The 21,396-nt window shown below is 36.2% G+C and overlaps 2 protein-coding genes across 15 annotated transcripts in view; both read right to left on the bottom strand.

Moving 5' to 3' along the window:
* The window catches only part of prkag2b (protein kinase, AMP-activated, gamma 2 non-catalytic subunit b), a 36,458-nt gene extending 27,878 nt beyond the window's left edge, over positions 1–8,580 (bottom strand). Inside the window, exons 1-2 of one of the 5 annotated variants that reach the window (XR_010532458.2) lie at positions 8,170–8,578; positions 513–584 (exon numbers count right to left, since the gene is read on the bottom strand). Coding sequence is in view for 4 of the 5 variants with exons in the window: in XM_065268268.2 (XP_065124340.1) it covers positions 513–584; positions 8,170–8,253 (156 nt within the window). In the remaining variant the exon portion in view is untranslated. Of the gene's footprint in view, positions 1–512; positions 585–7,338; positions 7,708–8,169 lie in introns of those variants that run through there. The other 4 variants (XM_065268268.2, XM_065268239.2, XM_065268250.2 and 1 more) reach the window with 4 other exon arrangements.
* A 6,327-nt stretch (positions 8,581–14,907) lies between these two features.
* The window catches only part of kmt2cb (lysine (K)-specific methyltransferase 2Cb), a 117,367-nt gene continuing 110,878 nt past the window's right edge, over positions 14,908–21,396 (bottom strand). For all 10 annotated transcript variants that reach the window (XM_065268172.2, XM_065268192.2, XM_065268181.2 and 7 more), the window contains 7 exons: positions 21,017–21,153; positions 20,238–20,368; positions 19,950–20,121; positions 18,599–18,715; positions 18,427–18,500; positions 18,198–18,306; positions 14,908–16,828 (listed from right to left, as the gene is read on the bottom strand). In XM_065268172.2, coding sequence (XP_065124244.1) covers positions 16,736–16,828; positions 18,198–18,306; positions 18,427–18,500; positions 18,599–18,715; positions 19,950–20,121; positions 20,238–20,368; positions 21,017–21,153 — 833 coding nt within the window. In that variant the 3' untranslated portion in view covers positions 14,908–16,735. The remainder of the gene's footprint in view (positions 16,829–18,197; positions 18,307–18,426; positions 18,501–18,598; positions 18,716–19,949; positions 20,122–20,237; positions 20,369–21,016; positions 21,154–21,396) is intronic.

Below are 21,396 nucleotides of genomic sequence, written 5' to 3'. Positions count from 1 at the left end.
ATTTAGTTCTGAAAATGTTTTTGTTTTTAATTTTGTGTACATATTTCTGTTTGTATCTTAATAAAAAGACTGAAAAATAAATATGGATGGACATTAAAACTTTGCTAAAACTACAAAGCTGGTGATGGTGGCCTAAAACTTTTGCACAGTATATAAATTATTCGAAATTTAAACAACTTAATTATGCCAATTAAACCTACATTTTTAAGTGTTGACATAATTTGACATAACTTAAAAAAACTTGGAAAAATTGATTAATTTTTAAGTTAAAATAAATACATAAAAAACAAAATATATGTTGATATGTTACATTTTTTTTTACAGTGTATTCTCAGTTTTTAATTATTTCTGATTTGCTGTTGTTTCAGAGATGCTATATGAGACTGCAGCATTACTCAGCATATATACCCCAGAATGTTTTTTTCAATGTTCACAGTAAGCCGATCAGGGAAATATGATCCTAAATCAGCATAACAGCGCACACATACTAAAAGACATTTTGTGTACTTTACCTTTCGCATCTCATCTTTTCCTGATCCCTCTGTCTCTCCATCCATAAGAGAGGATGCAAATGTACTTAAATCCTGTGTTTAAAGACAAAACACCACAGTTAAAAGTAAAACAACACTACACAACCCAAACAACAGTCTTTTGAAGGTGAAGTGTGTAATGTAATGTCTATTTTCAAACAAGTTTACAGAACACTAAATTTTTCCTGCCCCATCCTCGCACTATTGCTTAGGCCAATGTTCTAGTTAAAAATACACACAGCTTTTAATAGACAACATTAGTCAGGTCTTTACTTCTTCCCAACAGTGTACTTTTCTATTTCACATTATCATTTACAAAAAATGCAATCTTCCCAAAATTCATATTTATTTTAGCAAGTGCTGTTAAATAGTACAAAAGCTGGATTAAACAAATGTTCAACGTGTGATTTGTTCAATTGAGACACTTGTCTGTGTTGCTGTGCCAGACATTTAATCTTCACTCAAAGAGAAGATCTCTTATTAAACAAAAGCAGACTGGGAAAGAGATCAAACACTGGTTGGTGAAGTGTTGTAACACTTTATAAAAAAACAGCACTGTGTGGGGTCCCGTCAAAGTTTAGACGTGTTTTTTAGGCAACGTTTTGATCCATTCAACATTCATCAAGTTCAACTTGCATACTGTATGGTATTAGATACTAAAAACATTGTTAAAATCCCCTTAATGTGTTACTATTACACAAAGAATGATTCAGGGAAAGGGTAACTTGGCTAATTGAGAAACCCATATGTAAATAGTTAGCAACAGTCTTACAACATCACAGTAAAAAGACAGAAAACACAGAGGTAACTATATGCTAAATATTCCAGCTCTAATAGATTTGAATAAACAGTGAATTCATTTTTAAACTACAACCTTTGTTTAGCTCAGGCTCTCCACAACTGGCTTGCCAAAAGTGACGCCATTTAAATGCCATGGGCATGAAAATGGCATTCACTTAGTGTTTTTCAATACTAATTCATGATCAGCATATCAGCATGACAACCATATACAACCAGTTTCATAGCTCTATGTGTATTATATAACCAATTTACACGGATGTATTGGACAGATGCTTTTTTAAGCTATACATTTTATCAGTATGCGCTCCTGGGATCGAACCTATAACCTTTGTGCTGCTATCGCAATTATCTACCAGTTAAGCATGACTATTTTTTTTATAAATTGCTAGCCTGGTTGTTTATATAAGATATATATGAACATATCTAATAAGGGCAAGATTCAAAATGTGCATATTCAACAATCCCAATTTCACTTTGTTTTGCTAGAGCTGACATTCGTAAATTTAATCCCATGCCGTCAAATTATTTGAATTATTTGCAAGCATTTCAACAATCCTAATCCTTTATCTAATCCCTTAACACAAGAACCCCGTGATCAGCAAATTAACTGTGTTTTGTGGTACCGTCACAAAATTACTCTCCCGCTCATTCACCTTCACTACTCCTTGCAGGTGGGCTTATCTTCCAAACTCTCTTTAATCAACTACAGTAAAACCATATCTCTTCCATCAATAATTTTCTCTCTCCTTAAAACAAATATTGAACTGTTATAACTTTGTATGCTAAAAGTAACTTTTTATAATATTGCGTTTCTAAGACTAATGGCTCTATTGTTTTCGTCACTTTCAGATATAAGTGTTTGCTAAATGCATAAATGTAAGCGTAACATGAAATTTAAGTAATGCAATACTTGATTATGAGTGATTTATTAGTACATTTATTGTGGTGCTGGGGATTTTATGATTTTGTATTGAGGTTACACATTATATTTCTTCATTTACGACCCTCTCCCGAACTGTAGCAGAGAGTTGAACAGAGACCTCTTTATGTGTGGAGCCAGGACACACCTCTTATGAGGACAGAGCTGAGATGAATATACAGGCTGAGGTATAAATGGACACAAACAGAATGAAAAATGGTGAATAACTATGGGGGACTTAAGAGTCTGAGACACAAATGAGTAGATTACAATAGATAATACAAACTTTCTCTTTGTCTCTGTACAGTTGATTATATGATTGTGGCAAAAGCCACAAGATCTTAGCAAATACAAAAAGAGCAACAGTAGAGAGCCGAAGAAAACTTCTGGTTTGTATTTATTTTTCGGTCTGGCTAGCCGCTAAACTGATCTCTGAAACAAGTACCTTGTTGAAAATAAATTGTTTTGATTTGCTAAAGACAAGAGGAGATGATAAGCATGTTAAGTAAATGAAAAAAGGTTTGAGTAGACTATGGGTGCATCCTAATTCAGGGGCTGCGTCCTTCGAAGGCTGTATTTGAAAGACATCACCGGGCCTCGACGAAGCTGTCCCAATCCAAATGCGGCCTTCGTTTCCCTTAAAACCAAGGAACCATAGCCTTGGCTATCCCAAGATTCAAAACGTGCCTGTGACGTCTGGGTATTTTGAAATAAACATTCAGAACTGTAATTTTGTACATTTTATATACTGTTGGGCACATCAAAATATCTGAGTTATTTTTGACCCATAATGGGTAAATATTGGACAGAACACTGGGGTAAAAATGACCCAATGTTGTAATGCAACCATGGGGTATAATAATAACCCAGCAGTTGGGTTAAAACAACCCAGCATTGGGTCAATTTTAACCCAGCGGTGTGTTCTGTCCTATATTTTCCCATTATTGGTGTAAAATAACCCAGACATTTTTAAAGTGTAGTTTAATCTGCATCAATGCGTTATATTTTGTAAAAAAAAATCTGGCTCCATATTTATTTTCAAAAGTCTGATAGGTCTCAGCTGTTCTGACAAGTGCGGTGGGCGTGAACCAGAAGTGACATAACTCCTCCATAGGCCAGACGGTATCATTTTAGTTTGGTTCGTGGACTTAAGAGGCTGTATTCTTCAATACGGAGTCTTGCCTTCAAAGTCCACATCGTTAGAAGAATCCAGACCCTGAATTGGGATGCACCCTATATCAAAAAATTTGCCCTCCAGATTGTTTTTTCTATTGTGGTAGCCATTGCTCATAAAAAGGTTGGAGACCCCTGGTCAGTACGTACTGGTCTTCATAAACAAACATCACATGATTTACAGCCTGTTTCAAAAATGATGTTCTGATTAAGCAAACATAGGAAGAACACACTATTTAGTTTCAAACTCAATTTGTTATTGAGAGAGAGAGAGAGAGAGAGAGAGAGAGAGAGAGAGAGAGAGAGAGAGAGAGAGAGAGAGAGAGAGAGAGACAAGTAGAGCAGGCAGGCTCACTGTTATTTAATAGTCCTAAATTATGTTGACAGCTCCTATCTTCTTTGTTGGCTGGTAATAAGGACCCAAATGAGATTTGTATGACTATAGTAAATTAAAATGGGTGTTGACAATGATAAATTCCCTGGCAGTTAAAAAGCTGAACATTTCATAGCTTTCTATCATTCACGTTCCTATTTATATATAGTCCCCTGTTTATATGTGTGCTTCCATAGGGCAAGTTAAATGGTGGCTGAAGTTAAATCTATGGGTCATGTTAAGTTTCTGGTTACATGCAGTGGTTAAACATGATGTAGAGCTAACAGGCGAGGCTTTGCTCTCCTGCAAATTAAACCAATCCAGGTTAAATGCATTACAGGATAAACTCGTCCTTTTGAGGCTTAAGAAGAATCTTCATAACAAACCCCTTTTTATCTCTGCAAATATTGTCAGTAATTTCCTAAAATTTGTTGTGTCCCGGACAGGGTTTATCCTAGTCCTAGAATAAAATGCATATTTGAGCTGCCTTATTTTTTAAAGCACCTTGTACTGACGTACTGCATCTTAAAATATATCAGTGCCATGTTTTGTATTAAGATGCACACCAGAATTGTTTTTATAAGGTTTGTTTGTAAAAACAACTTAAATGTATTAACTAAGGCTTATTCCTGAATTAATCTAAACACTTCCTGGGAAACCGCCCAATAAAGGTGAAGGAATGAGTCAGATTATCTAAATTTAGGGCTCGGCTAAAATAATAGGCTATTTATTTAGATGTCTCAGAGAATGCTGTTTCAAATCAATAGCTGACAATAGGAAACATAGAAGATATACTTTGTCAGTCCATTACCCTAAAGTTTATTATAGCAAATATGTCTTCACAGATTTAGTAAAGCTGACAAAAACGGACTCCTGTAAGCAAGGGCGTAGGAACCGGGGGGGATGGAGGGGACGTGTCCCCTCCAATATTGGAGACAGTCACATTTGTCCCCCCCAAAAAAAATTATACTGCGGGGGAGAAAAATATTTGACTCGCATGCTTTTATTTTGAAAGCGCAACACAGTGTCTTGTCACCGGCCCGCTCCGCTCCTTCAACGCCTAGTGGGTCTGAAGCTGGTGACAGGTCGTCAGAGGTTAAGATAACTGCATCAGTTTAAGTGATTTCTTTATCACGGGGAAGAAGAAAGGAATGTGAGTTTGTAATAATTTTGTCCAGGAGTATAATTCTATTTTCTGTCTAACGGTAGACCATGGATTAAAGTTCTCCATCGCACGACGGATTAACGTCAATTGCAAAATTCTTAAATTCACTTTTCATAAAGACGACTTGTATTCAAAGCCTGGAGTGGAGCCAAAGCAAGTTCTTTTCTTTAACGTTACTGTAAGCGTTCTGAAATCACTTCGCTCAGGATCCACTCCGGGTTTTCTGACTGTGTAAAGCTGAGGTAAAACTTTAAGCATGGACATACTTTTAATTCAGGAAGGCTCATATTGGAGGTCAGTGTAAAAGACAAATGGAGATTCACTTGGCTTAGCAAAATGGGGAAACCTTATATTTCGTGGGATAAAAAAATCAAACAGCCAGCCGAGCCAGGTACATGTCTTTGCATTGTATGTCTTGGGCAGTATTTTAGGGGTAATTGATTTGTCCAATACATAATCACTCACGTCCCGTTTTTTGACTGATACGCTGATCTAACCAGTGACTGATACAGTTTTGTTAAAGTTCATGTGGCGCCACAGAGGCAGATGACATCCAAATCCTGTGAGAGCGATTCAAGAAAACATACAGAGGAGACTGCTATCGAAATACTTTGATGTCATCTGCCTGTCGGTTTCAGCACCGCTGTACGAAGTCGAACCAGCAGCAATGCTGATCATGACAACACATGAGAATGATCAGCTGTCATTCAATCACAGACCCCCTCAAGTGTACATTAAAAGGGATGATATAATACGATTTCATATTTTCTTTTTTAAAGTGGGTTATTTAGCCGTTTCGCCTCAATCTACTATGCTTCGAAAGCATTTCCAACTTAGCTTGGACATTTTCATGCATGATTCACAGTCTGTAACTTAAAGGAATAGTCTACTCTTTTGCCATATTAAACTATGTTATTACCTCAACCTAGACAAATTAATACATACCTATCTTTTTTCAATGCGTGCACTGTACAGCGTGTTATGAATGTGTTAGCATTTAGCCTAGCCCCATTCATTCCTATGGTACCAAAATAAAGTTTTATTTTGTGGCACCATACTTACTGGTATAACTCCTCACGTAACAGTCTTTAAATAGGGAAAACAAGGAAGTGTTTGGTGGCTTCCCTGTTTGGTACCATAGGAATGAATGGGGCTAGGCTAAATGCTAACACATTCATAACACCCTGTACAGAGCACGCATTGAAAAAAGATAGGTATGTATTAATTCGTCTAAGTTGAGGTAATAACATAGTTTAATATGGCAAAAGGGTAGACTATTCCTTTAAGTGTGTTTTAATAATCTTATTTGTTAAAGTATATGATGTTGACTCGAAACTACAGCTTACAGAATCTATGTAAGATGTTTTTTTTAGTTTGTCACACGTAGATTAATATGAAGGGGAAGTGTTTTGTTTAAAGGACTGTGTTAAAAGTAAAGCTGTAGTCGGAGCCGATGGTGTAGTGGACGGTGCTCCGACACATGGTGCAGACGCACTTCTGGCGACCCGAGTTCGAATCCCGGCTCGAGGTCCTTTGCCAATCCCATACCCCTCTCTTCACCCTATACTTTCCTGTCGTCTCCTTAATTACTATCCAATAAAGGCAAAAATGGCCCAAAAAATATCTAAAAAAAAAAAAAAAAAAAAAAAAAAAGTAAAGCTGTAAATTAACAAACTATTAATAAACCTACCATATGTTGTAGGCATAAAAGTTATAAATTAGGAGATTAGCTATCATTCTGACAAATGGCTTAAATCAATGTATATTCACAGAAAACCATATATATATATATATATATACCTCAGGAGACTTCAATATGGCATTAATGGCAAAAAATGCATCTCAAAATGCATCAGATTGATGGATTAAAATATGGAATTTTCAAAATTTTCTTGCAAAATCCCCTAGAGGCCTTCTCACCATCTTCACCCCTAACCCATTTTCATGCCTGAATAAATTATGTTGGTGAATGTTTTGCAATGTAGTTCATTTAAGACATATTTCTGTTCAAGCTATTAACGGATCTGTCAGGTTTCCGATATGTGTCCCCCCCAATGTTAAACTTATTCCTACGCCCCTGCCTGTAAGGATATTTTAAATAATCTTTACTTATATAGACTTTAAAATCCATGTAATGTTTTACAGTATTGGCTTCCTTAAATTATGTAACCCTTTGTGTGGCCACTTGGTTTTGGGAGTAGAAAAATAATTAGCTGGGTATCAAAACAATAAAAGTCCTTACTAATAAAGTGAAACAAATCTGTGTGCTATCAAGAAATAAATAAAAACTATACAAAATGAATACAGGACTCTGAAGCAACCACAGCAGAAATGAAACTACTTGATATGTGACTGAGGAAGAGAATATGAAACTAACCCTGCCACTCCGTGGACTGTCAGAAGTTTTCCTTATCTGTGTTTTGAGTAGATGACCATGAATAGCATCCTACAAAGTAACAAAATACTCACTCCATGGCCTTCATGATGTTATTTGGACTGCATGAGTCTAAACGCGCGTAACGCTAATATAATGTTGATGAGTCACGACTGAACAGAGCGCGCGCTCTCATACAGCTGTTTTCTCACTTCCTCTTATACTGCTCAAATGTAAACACACTGGCCTGCTAAGCTATTTACGACATACAATATAAGCGTACATTTTAGTTGAAACAACGAAATTGTAGATCACGGTACGCGCGTGCGTATTTTTCCTGTAAACTGGGCTGGCCTGTTTAACCAAATCTCTCAAACGCGCGTTCATGTTTGCGACACAGGCGTTCTCGTAGAGGCGGGGGGTGGTTTAACTCGTGTTTTGACAGCTCTCGGAACTGATTTAACGTTTTACAACTCTTCTATGTTGTATATTTGGTTAAAACGTTTGCTTTTATTTTAATAAAAGCACAACCAACTCTAAAGCACTAAGTTAGACTAACTTTTTGTTGTAGTTTGCAACGTAAACATTTTCAACAACATTACTCTGCCTTTAAAATGTACCATATATCGTCCCAAAATGTAACATAGGACGTTTTTTTAAAAAAAAAAAAAAAAAAAAAGAATAACATTAAACAGTCATTTTGTTTTTTTAAAATGAACACAACGTGACTTTAAATAAAGCATGAAAGCAGACACGCAGCATTCCGCATCACATGTCGACAGCCATATGCAATAAAGTTACCAGATACACAACAATAAACAAAAAGGAACTCACAGGCATGTTTAATCTCAGAGATCGCTTTTTCTTCGATTTCTTTGCAATGTCCTTTTTCTTGGAGTCCATCACCGTGCTTCCCATTCTGTCTGTTCACAAAAATATATTTTAAATTTATGGAAATATATACCCGTTGAAGTTATTCGCACTTCTTCACTGGTTATATGTTGGACGTCTGCAGAAGGGCTGAAAATAGGCGCATCCCGATGGTTCCTTATCAGTGTCACTGCGCCAACATCCGCATTTAACTCGACGAGCTTTGTGTTATTGGTCACACTGACCACCTTCCTCGTCGGGCTATCCGTCTGGAGACAGATGCACACCCTCCTCCTGCATAGCGATTTGCGAAATTCTCGTGTCGAAATGAACTGTAACTCAGATGTGATATTTGTCTGAATCTTGTTTAACAGGAAGTATGAAGTATGCATGTTGTAACTACAGTAGGCAAGCGCGAGAGCGGTGCCAGCTGACGGCATTTCAGCTCCAATGACAGTTTACCCACTCATGACTTCTTTAGTTTAGGACTGTGGCTCTTTAATCTAACCATCCATTAATTCAGCTAGAAGTATGTTTTGACAAATGATTTAATGAGGAACTGTATTTCTTTAATATGCACTTTATGTAGGCTAACGTTTTTGGTCGTCTATGTTGACGCACATGGCGCACCAGGTAACGTTAGGTCGCTACCAGCACAACAACAAGATAACAAGAATAAAGAAATGAAATGTAACTATCTTCTGATCAAAACGTAATGTGAGATTTATGCCTGAACAGGCATGAGTTGGGAAAACTGTTCTGAATGTTTATTGGGTATCTGGGGGATACGTATTGTATTGGCGCGGTGGCGCATGCGCAGAACGCGTGGATTATTCGAACCCTTCTGAAGACTGGAGTAACTTACAGTAATAACCTTTCTAAAGCTATCATCACTTCTAATGCACTTAGACATAGACATGAAGACTCAATGTCTCATCTTCAGTTAATGGAAATGTAATGCAGACTCAACATCACAATGCATCTCAGGCATTGGGTTATTAAAAATACACAAAAATATATAATACCTTGATGGGGTTTATTTGGTCATAATAATCAATATTTAACCACATTATTGTTACAAACAAATAAATAAATGAACAGATTGTGTGATAGAGACATAAAGCTCAGCTACATAAAGTATAAAATCATTAGACATTCAATTATATATATATATATATAAATTGAATGTCTAATGATTTTATACTTTATGTAGCTGAGCTTTATGTCTCTATCACACAATCTCTTGTTTTCATTTTAAAACATTATATGTTCATTTATTTATTCATTTATACCACCAGCAGTTGCATAAGATAGTTCCTAGAGGGCGCTACTGGTCTGCATAGATATACTGTACTGGAGACCAGTGGTTCTCAAACTGGGGGCCAAGTGGGACATTTTATAAAATGTATCATAAATTCTGTGTAATTAAATCTCAGAAAAAATATAGCTACTAACCAACAGCACTACATTGTATAATTGAATATGTTTTGTATATTTAAAGTTTTAAGTTTTGGAATGTTTTATGTCATACATTTTCTTTGGGGGGGGGGGGACACAAAGGGCTGCACCATATACAAGAGGGGCCACATACTGAAAAAGTTTGAGAACCACTGTTGTAGACTAGTATGACATATGCTGGATTGTGTGCTTACACCTCATTCACTTACATTATAATTATGTAATTTTAGATCTAAAAACCCTATCAAAATTTTAATGTTGCATTTAGACCAATGAATATTTCATATCCAAATATGTGACCCTATCTGTAAAAACCCAGTCCTAAATCATCCTGCATAATCTAAACATTATGTGGAAATAGGATCTTGATATCTTTAATGTTGACTAAGTTTGAAATTAAAGTGAAATCAAACTTTGATGCTCCTATCTCATAATTAGATTTAGACTTTAGCCTGGATTTCACAGACAGGATTACCTATTTGAGTAAAACATCAATAGCACTAACCAAGAAAAAATCTTTCCACTTTGCTTTCATTTATACACTCAAAAAATTTGGTTCTAAATAGCACTAAAAGCTCATAATCATAGGGGAACCATTTTTAGTGCTATATAGCACCTATGAAGAACCATATGGGGGTGATATAGCACCACTATAGCACTACATATGGTTCTACGTAGCACAATATGGTTCTACACGGTGCTATATGGCACTTAAAATGGTTCCCCTATGATTACGAGCCAACCACTTTTAGTGCTGTTTAGCACTATTTGTTTTTAGAGTGTAGTACCTTAAAAAAAATAAATGATCACCTAAACACTTCAGTCATTCTAAAAAGTCATATAGTCCATAACTAACTGAGATGAATAAAAACCTATAAACACCAACATCTAAAAAGATGATTTCATGGTGGTTAGACAAATGTGGAAAGGAGTACATGAATAAGTCAAAGTCATATTTTACAGATCCTCAATGTTCTGTGTGTATTGAGATATTGCATCACCTGTAAAGAAACCCTCAAGATCTTTAAAGAAAGTCTGGACATCTGCTCTACTCTAAAATGTCTAAATCTGGAAATTTCGGAGGTATCCGACTTACCCACTTTTGGCTTAGCAGCGTCCGCGGAAGCATTACCATCCGGGAATAAGTGGATCATCATAATGGAAGAGTTTTTTGAAGTATCGGGTGCAGCTGGTACTGTAAGATGGCCTCATATTGCTTGGCTGTATATGACCCAGCAGAGCAATCACCAGTCCTCAATAACTCACACAAGATGCTGTGCCAAGGTCATTATGGACTCTCTGCCATGTTTAACAGCTGGCAGTAGATATTAAGAGTTGAAGACATCTCTTGTCTCTAAATGTTGATGTGCAACATATTTTATTTTAACCACAATAAGTGTAAATTAAAAAATAGCCTGCGATTAACTTTATTTTTGAATTGTTCTTGTGAATGAAATAGCCGTAAACTCAGACAATGAAAGTGACATGATTGTCAAGATTGGAACGCATACTCAAAATAAATGAGACCTCCCCATTTAACCAATGCTTTGCTCAAGGGCACCTCAGTCGCAACCTGCTGGTCATGAGACTCAAACTATTAGGAACAATTGTAAAAACAACAACAACGAGCACAATGGGATATGCCTACATTTTTGTGTCCACCCATCACTTATATCCTCCTGACAACAACAGATTTTACTTGTAAACTTTCAAATGTCTTTCCTCTTAATTTCAAATTCCAAATTTTTGATTATTTTTTACCAGCAGTTAGCACCTGTTTGTTAATGATCCATATTGAAACCCCTTTAAAGGGACAATCCACTTTTTTTGAAAACATGCTTATTTTCCAGCTCCCCTAGAGTTAAACAATTGATTTTTACCGTTTTGGAATCCATTAAGCCGATCTCCGGGTCTGGCGGTACCATTTTTAGCATAGCTTAGCACAATCCATAGAATCTGATTAGACCAGGGATGGGCAACTTTGGTCCTGGAGGGCCGGTGTCCTGCAGATTTAGCTTCAACTTGCCCCAGCACACCTGCCTAAAAGTTTCTAGTATGCCTAGTAAGACCTTTATTGTCTGCTTACCTGGAGATCGGCTAAATGGATTCCAAAACGGTAAAAAGCTGTAATAAAGAAAGCAGATTTAGAAACCGCTTTGTTCCTACCCGCAGACAAAACTTAGCCGAACAAGTGCTATCAACATTGCACAGATGGCAGAGAGGTAGGTCATCAACTCCAACATTAAGTTAGTGCAGCATAAAATCAGATTTTGACTTGAATATATTCTGCTATAAAATGTAATCTGTATGGATCATAGGCAGATGATTCACTTTTGAGGGCTTGTTTTTTGTTTGGCATTGGGTACTTTTGGTCTGGCAAAAGCTTTACTTTAGTCTCAGCTGTATTGTTGGGTGAATCGTTTCAAATCAGTCAGCTCTCAAGCTGAAATTGTTGGGACAACCTTGTGTGAATGGTATGCCTGGAGTTTGAAGTTGATATAAATTGGTAAATTGTTAAGGACAATGGAGCAAAATTGCTTGGCTGAGAAACTCCAGTCTAATTTGCATCTAAACTTTCTTTGAATCAGTTCTGTGGATATTGCTATTGTTACCACACAGCTCAATTTACTAAACCAAACCAGATCTAAGCCGTCTGTGGTTACTACACAAATGTTCTGGGTTGTTTCGGATCCAACTTAAAATGCCCATACTTGACCCAACCATGCATGTTGAAGCAACCCAGCACATGTTCATTTAAGGGTGGTGTGTGTGTACATTCTAGCGGCATCTAGTTGTGAGATTCCAACCAACAGCTCACCCGTGAATTTCAAAACGCATATGGTAGCCGCCACAGGACAAACATGTTGTCGTCTGAGACAACGTAGGGACGAAACGCACTCTGTAGAGCAGTTTGTCTGTTTAGGGTTCCTGTAGAAACATGATGGCGACTTCCATGCAAGGGGACCCGTGGTGTATGTAGATAAAAACAGCTCATTCTAAGGTAATAAAAACAGTACAGTTCATTATGTAAAGTCTTAACAGTGTCAAGTACAGTGGAGGAAATAAGTATTGAACGCGTCAACATTTATTCAGTACATAAATAAAGTTATGTGCTATAAAGTTGAATGACACAGGAAAAAGTATTGAACACATGAAGAAAAATCTAGTCACCAAGGCAATGCACTCCACCGTCATCTTTTATGCATGCTTATCCTGCAAGGCTCCATTTCCGAAGAAAAGACATGTTAAAGCTTGTTTAAAGTCTGCTGCAACTTATTTGGACAAGCCTATGAAATACTGGGAGAATGTAGTCTGGTCAGACAAGAGCAACATTGAACTTTTTGCTGTCATGCTACACACCATGTTTGGAGAAGAAACTGTACTGCACATGACCCTAAAAACACTACACCAACAGGGAAGTTTGGAGGTCGAAGCATCTTGGTATTGTTTTTCTTCTCATGATACTGGCAGACTTCATGTAATTGAAGGAACGATAAATAAAGCCCTTTAATGAGAGATTCTTGAGAAGAATCTGCTGCCATCCACCAGGATGATGAAGATGAGATGTGGTGGACCTTCCAGCAGGACAATAATCCAAAGCATACAGCAAAGGAAACTTTCAGAGAAAGAAACTCAAGGTGTTAGAATGGCCCAGTCAATCACTTGACTTGAATTCAATTGAACATTTGTATAAATTTTGTAATTTTTTTATAGCTCATTATTTTACTAACCCAGCTGATTTTAATGTGCACAGAAAGAAAATATAATTACTTTCTAAATAATTCTGGATTTCAGCTGGTTCCTTGCCTTGATGACTAGCTTTTTCTTAAAGTGTTCAATACATTTTTCCTGTGTCATTTAACTTTAAAGGTGCTCTAAGCGAATTGAAGCGTTTTAGACCATAAAACATTTTTTGTTACATACCGGAAACATCTCCTCACTATCTGCTTGCTGCCTGTCCACTGATCAAACTGTAAAAAAACGCGATCTCTGTAGACAGCCCAGGCTTCACAAACGGCAATATCAACAAATGGCCAAACCTACAAACAGAAACCATAACAAAGTGTTCCAGCCAATAAACGACAAGAAGGATTTGGGGGTGGGGGTTGGGCGCGTTCATGAAAGCACGGAAGGGAGGGGGAGGGGGAGGAGTTAGCTACGCTCTGTCTGTTTGAAAACAGTTCAAACATCAACAGGAAGTGACGTCGCACATTATTCGCTTAGAGCGCCTTTAATGCACATAACTTTATTTATGGACTTTGTTGTTGTGAATGCTTTACATTTGTTGATTTCTTGTGTTAATACTGATGTCTGGTGAAAATTTCATTTGAAAAATATGAACTAATTTTTTTTTTGCTGCTTTCAATAGTTATTTCCACCACTGTACATTTATATTGCATTTTGTTAAAAGATTCTTCTGAAAGTTACACAATGCACCTTTAAACCCAAAAGTCAGGTTTGTCCCTATTTTAACCAAACATGGGTTAAAGCAAAAAGGGACAAGCCCAGGCCCATAGGTTGTAAATTTACCTCTGCTGGGTTGTTTCAACCCAAAATGCTGGGTTATTTAAAACCCATTGTGGGGTCAAATATCAACATTTTCTGGAATAATTTAACCCAAGGCTGTGCTTGTCCATTTTGACCCAATGTTGGGTTAAAAATAAACCAGCATTTTTAAAAGTGTACCGTATTTTCTGCAATAAGTCGCACTTTTTTCATAGTTTGGCGCATTTTGGAACTTATAGTCAGGTGCGACTTATACGTCAAAATTATTTCATATGAACCAAGAGAAACCATTACCGTCTACAGCCGCAACAGTCCGCTCTATGCTGCTCATGTATTTATGTAATTCAATGGATTCAGTGATGCGGAATGACTTCGGACCTTTTTGAACTTGATTTGGCTTATTGTGTTAATTTAGCCTATTCAGCCTCCCAGGTATGTTCATGCTATTGTCTATCGTGTAAATAACATGTATGGACATCTATTCAGCCTGCTGTTCTGTGCTATTGTTTAGTTGAATAACTTGCCTTTTCAGATTAAATGTCTGTTCTTTGGCTTGGATTTTGTGAAATTATTTTCTAAATAAACACGACGTATAGTCCAGTGAGAGTTGTGTATGTTTTTTACTCTTCAAAACGCATTTTTAACTTATACTCCCGAGCGACTTATAATCCGGAAAATACGGTACTTACAACTTAAAATATCAACTCATTAACATTTGGAAAATAAGTGGGCAATCAATTAATGATGTAAAATATTTTATTATTTTTTTTGTAAATGTAAATTCAGTTCCTCAAATACCAAACCCTATATCGCTCTGTGTACTTCAAAAAAGCTTCAGTTTCCAAAACAATTTAGACTACTAGAGCAAAAGAAAAAAAAACACTAGGAAATTGATGTATTTTACAAGACAAGGAAAATATCCATGAAACAATTTTGTTACAGCTGTTCATTTGAGAAAAAATATATACAACCGACTCTTTTGAAAAAATTCATGCCCAGTACAATACAAAGTCTAAACTGTCCATTTTTCAACGTGAAATTGTGCACACAGAAAAACTCCCAAATTGAAATACCAAGGCATGTGAAATGTGAAAAACAAGTTTTTTTTGGCTACAAAATGAATAGCGTTTTTCTTAACAGATGCTCCACTTCAAACAATTCAACTAATACAAGCATATGTTTCATATGTACATAATTTTTTCGAGAATTACACCCACCCAAAACTCATAATGACCTTAATAAGCAAAGCATCATACCATTGTCATCTCATACGGAGAAAGTCCTTGCATGTTCATGAAATCCATATGACACACGAATAAAATGGGTTATCTTGTGCCAGTTGATTAATATTCGGTATGTGAGGTTTAAAGTTCATTTCACAGTTATCCTACATCTATTTCCAACCTGATTTACGAAAATGTCACTTTATTTTTATTTCTATTTTCTCTGGCAAACGTGTCACTGTCATCTGTAACATAAAATGGAATAAAATGAAAAAATGAGTCGCAATAATGTATAAAGCACAAAGTCACTACAATACCACATTCTAAGCACAGAGAAAATACATTTCTTGTGAAATGACCTTAGTAATTCTGTACAATATCATAATTACACATGTCCTCTGAAAAGGGTATCATGGTGTGTCTTTGTTAAATAATTTCTCATAAAGAGTAAAAGAAACAAGAAAAAAGCAAAACAAAACAAGCACATCTAAAATATCTAAACAACATGAATAAGATAGCGGATAAGGTAGTATTTGGTCAATCATTCTGATATTTCTCTCTATTTACAGCTTATTTACAGATGTAACAGAACCTCGAACTGCGTACAAGAATCGCAGTCAGGTGTCGTTTTAATCGGCATAAAACCGCATTTAAAAATAGGCCCATTCATTCACTCACACAGTAATAAATACAAAACACCTTTATATTCTTACACTAAACAATGAGAGATATCTAGGTTAAAACTGACTCATGGAATCAAGTATTTTTGAGTTTTTTTTGTGAGTTCATTTTCTTCTGTATTATTATTTTTCTTTCTTTTTTTAGTGCAACATATTTTTCCCTTTTGCGGAAGTCAATTCCGTACATTCTCCTTTCAGTGATGTTCTACATTGATTTCTACGGTACAGTCTCTGTTGATCACATCATACAGATGGGTCTGCCCCTCTTTCAACCTATAAGGCATTACCCGGCACAGTGCTCCCTCTCTCGCTCTCTTTCCTCATTCGCTGGTGAAATCTGACACGCGTTCACGCATTCAAACAGAAATGTTCACAGACGCACAGGCACACACACACACACACACACACACACACACACCGACCTCGTGGCACAAGCACATAACGGAAACCTTTTCCTTTCAAGTCAAGAAAATGATACGAATGGCTCTCACACAATGCTGTATTCTCGCGTTGTGTATTTCCTCTCGGTTTTGCACATTAAAAAAAAATCCATTGAAACCCCAAATATTAGCTTTTTACGACCAACTTCATTTGATGTATTTCAGAGCTCGAGTCTCCTCCGGAAAATTGGCACCTTGTTATGGGAAGGAGTCGAACTTGTGTTCAGTTTATCCATTTGCGGCAGTTGGCGGCTCCACAGTGACATGGGATCTTGCTCTGATCTTCAACCAGGGCGAGTTTGTAGTCATAGCACAGCTGAAACAAAATCATTCAACGACGGTTAAAAGCCATGAGCACTGGGGGATAGTTGGAGGTTTATGAGAACAGATGCGTATACTGTAGGGGCAAATGACTAAACGGTAGCGGCACTAATAAACACAGCATTTTAGCGCAAAAAAATTAAAAGTGCAAAATAAAAACATTCGCGATCCAGTTATTTTTTGTGTTAATTATGCTTCTTTTAAAATGTGTCGTCATTTACGAAAGATGTACTTTAAATTTCTATTAAAGAAAAACAGTGTACGTTTCGAATATCATGGCAGCAGTAATTCATCAGATGATGGAGAAAAGTAGCCTGCGTTTCCCCATGCGCACAAATTTATTTATATTATGCAAGTCTAGCATGGAAACTATGGACCAATTTTGCCCCTGAAATAGGGAACCAATCACAGAACGGGGAGGGGGCAGCAAGATGATGACGACGTCTATCCGACACACCGAAACAGTTTTGTTTATCCAACACGGCAGCAGACGCGAAGTTACTTTTCGTTGCAGCCTTTAAAGGGTTCTAAGTAGTTTTGAATGCAAGTTTATAAAAAAAAGAGCAACTTTTGGCGTTAAACAATTTCATATCCAAGAAGGATATTTGGATATGGCAAGACATGATATCCACTGAGTTTTATAGGACCAACCTCCTAGGTCTTGTCGTCGACAAAGTACAATTAACTTATAAATGGTAAGTGGTATTTATTAATATCATATTGTCATTATGCCTGTACTGTGGTTGTCACAGTGTCACTAAGTTGTGTTGCTTTTCAATATCAATATACAGCTACCGGTTTAGTTGCATAGCTTTCAGCTGTGTGCACACGTACCGATAAAAGCTGTTTATGTTTGAATTGATGTCGCTCTACATACGTCATCTGGTATAATTGAAACGATTGGCTATGAGCTACATACAGATGCATTTAATAGACATTCGTAGCGCCCAATAAACGGCTCTGGTAATTCGTAAACCACACCTAAAAAACGAGAAAATGAGCATGTGATTCCCAGACCGGTCTGGTGTAGGCCAGGCTAGTAGAAAAGTGTAATATCTGGGCATATATCAAGACGTATGGCACAGTCAACCATACTTTCAGCATTTTCAAGACCAGAATCAGGTGTCTGGACTGCAGTGGTTTTGGAGTGATGCTATTACATAAACAAATGCCAGATCCTCTATAACAATCTGAATGTTGGGCCGTGTGTGCTGTCCAATTTTGGTCGTGTTTGTGCCAGTACCTAATTTGCATAATTCTTTTAGTAAATGGAATGCTAAATTAACGCTGACGGCACATGCAAATACACAATGGTATGATATGAATGCATGGGTGCAATTTGTTGATAGTGAATCCCCCCTCACCTCCTCTCCCCTTTCAATCCTGCGAGCTGCGTTGATGATAATCTTGTATCCCCGCTCGAACGTCACGACCTCAGCCACACAATTCGGTGAACACGAATGATTGATGTACCTTTAGGATGAATTACATTTAAAACACATTCTCAACAGCAATTTTTTCAAAATTTGATCAAAGTGTGACAGACCACAATGTGCAATTTGAATGCTGCCAAACATCATGTTGATTTCTTACCTCGCAGGGCTTCCAGAGCGGGTTGCATCGATAACCTGCTCGCTGTTGATGCGGAACATGTAAACTGGACGGTTCTGTGGGAAAAATCCACCCAGATTTAGACAAATGTATCTTTACAGCGTATCAAGGTAACATTATTCCTCGTACTAAAGCCTCTGTGCTTGAGCTTTACCGTAGCCTTGTACAGCAGCTCCTTTCTCATGGCCACCTCGGTGCGCAAAACATCCCCCATGTATTCAATCACCATGGTCTGCTTCTCAATGTCACGTGCCGCAAATAGTCCAAGACCCTGAAGACACGTGGCATAACACATGCATCATTATAAACCTTGCACACAATAGAAAAAAATACAGTATATAATAAAGCATAAATAACTATTTTGTCTGTTTTCACAGGACATTCTGTATGAAATGAAGATTTATATCTAAATAAATAAGCTTTCCATTGATGTAAATATTGAGAAAATCGCCTTTAAAGTCGTCCAAATGAAGTCCTTAGCAACATATAAATATTTTTTATATATTTATTGTAGGAAATGTTCAAAATATATTTAAGGAACAGGATCTTTACTTAATGCATAGTTCACACAAAAATTTAAATCCTGTCAAAATTTACTCTCATGTTGTTACAAACTTGTATAAAAAAATTTCATCAAATGTTCATCAAAAAAAAAAAAAAAAATTATACAGATTTGTAACAAAAGGAGTGTGAGTAAATAATGACAGAATGTTTTTTTTTTTTGGTGAACTATTTCTTTAATATCCTAATGATTTTTGGCATAAAAAATTTAGAATTTTGACCCATACAATGTATTGTTGGGTATTGCTACAAATATACCCATGTTACTTTTTTTGTGGTCCAGAGTCACTTAAATCATGATACAATTTATTATTTATAATAACAAATAACTATGTAATAAATGTGAGTAAATTATTTTAACAGGGGACTTAAAAAATGGTTAAAAACCAAACAACAGTGCTCACATTAATAGTACTTTATATCATATTACTATTGCGATATTGTTTGATTATGTTGTCTTTGCCAAATAGCTTATGTATAAATGTATTGCCCTTTTTCCTTTTGTTGTATTTTTTTTCTTCTTTATTAGTACAGTTATTATTTTTATTGTAACATTGTTATTGTTATTTAGCATTATTAGCATTATTGTTTTTTTCTTCTCTGAAAAATCTTCTGTGGACTGGGGTTGAAAATTAGCATGCGTGCTAAACCCTTAAGCAAGTGCATATGGTTTGTCCAATGTAACTGATGTCCATGTTAAATAAAAAAAAAAAGATAATAATATAAATCATGCTTGGATTTACACAATAGGGAATTTTTAATACTCTTCAATTGTAACATGCTAAAAAATATACCATCATCTAGCCAGCCTTATTTGGGTGTTTCATCATCTTTTAAAAAGCATAAAATTCACACAAAACAAAAAGACTAAAATTATACAAAACATATGGAGGCTTTGTGAAACATGCTGTTCTTCATAAATGGAAGACGTTCATGAACTTTACCTGGATGCGTGAGTGGGCCAGGTACACATTTGTCTTCCACTCGCTAATCAGCCGACGGTACTGAGATGACTTTGAGTGCACAAAGTGCTTGGTATGAGATGATACGTTTTCCGGCGCAGCTGTGTTCTGGATGCAGTGTGATGTTCGGCTCCACACAGAGAGAATCTTCACCCTGTTTATATATGTGGGAGTTTATAAAGACATATGTGTAGACAAAATGGCAGAAATAAAAGAAAACAAAAAGAAATATTTAATCAATATTTAATATTAAATATTCTGATAAAAGACCTCTCATGATGGGGGAATGTCTGCATCTCAGAACGCGCACAACCAGATGGATTGATCGACAATGGGAGCGTCAACATGGGGTGACGTCCATAACGGAATCGGTACCTTGAGCAGGCCTCTACACCAGGCAGCTAGAACACAGTGATTATTAACAAAATTAAATAAATAAAAAATAGACACAAAGTTAAAGGTCGATCATACCAATATATGAATGACTAAGGTGGAAAAACAGATTAATATCTGATTAATTGGCCAAAAGTTTTTAAATAAATAATTGTTTTATTTAAAATGTATTTAATATTATTATGTTACCATTAAATAAATGTTTAAAATGGTAAAAAAAATAAACACATCCAAACGTAACAAAAAATTTAAATAAAAACAAGTAACGCTTAATAACATAAAAAATACTTTAATACAAAAATCAAAAACAACTTCAAGGGATAGTTATTAAAATTCTGCCATAATTTTCTCACTCATGTTGTTACAAAACTGTATACATTTACGAATAAAGGAGGAAGATATTTTGAGAATGTTTGTAACCAAACCAATTATGAGCCTCATTCACTTCTATAATAGAAAAAAGAATACTATTGAAGTAAATGGGGTTCATGAATTGTTTGGTTACAAACATTCCTCAAATTATCTTCCTCCGTGTTCATCAAAACAAAGATATTTTAATTTTTGGGTGAACTATCCCTTTAAAAATATTGCTTTACCTCTACTGCACAAAACAAGACATTTACTTTACAATATGTGTTTAACGATGCTGTAGTTACCGATTCAGCAATGCGGGTGACCGCTGAGATGGTCAGTCCGAATAGATCTTCTCCCTTTAGATAGATAGGGAATAATCTCAACATCCCTGTCTCTGCACGCCTCTCTGCCACCGGCCCAAGTACCTTGTCCCAGACTCCTACAACACACAAGGAAGAATAAGAAACAGCTAGTGTCAGACGGAGCAAGGTTTTTAACCAATATCTTTTTATGACAAAAAACCCCTATCAAAATACCCATAGTGCATTAAAGGGGACATTTCAAAAGACTTTTTTGAGATGTCAAATAAATCTTTGGTGTCCCACAGTACATATTTGAAGTTTTAGCTCAAAATATCATATAGATAATTTATTATTTTTTAATTCATTATAAGTTAAAATTG

The sequence above is a fragment of the Paramisgurnus dabryanus genome, chromosome 6, assembly GCF_030506205.2.
Source record: "Paramisgurnus dabryanus chromosome 6, PD_genome_1.1, whole genome shotgun sequence".
Classification (NCBI taxonomy): domain Eukaryota; kingdom Metazoa; phylum Chordata; class Actinopteri; order Cypriniformes; family Cobitidae; genus Paramisgurnus; species Paramisgurnus dabryanus.
Note: the sequence above shows the minus strand (reverse complement) of the source record. Positions and strands in the feature narration are given on the sequence as shown.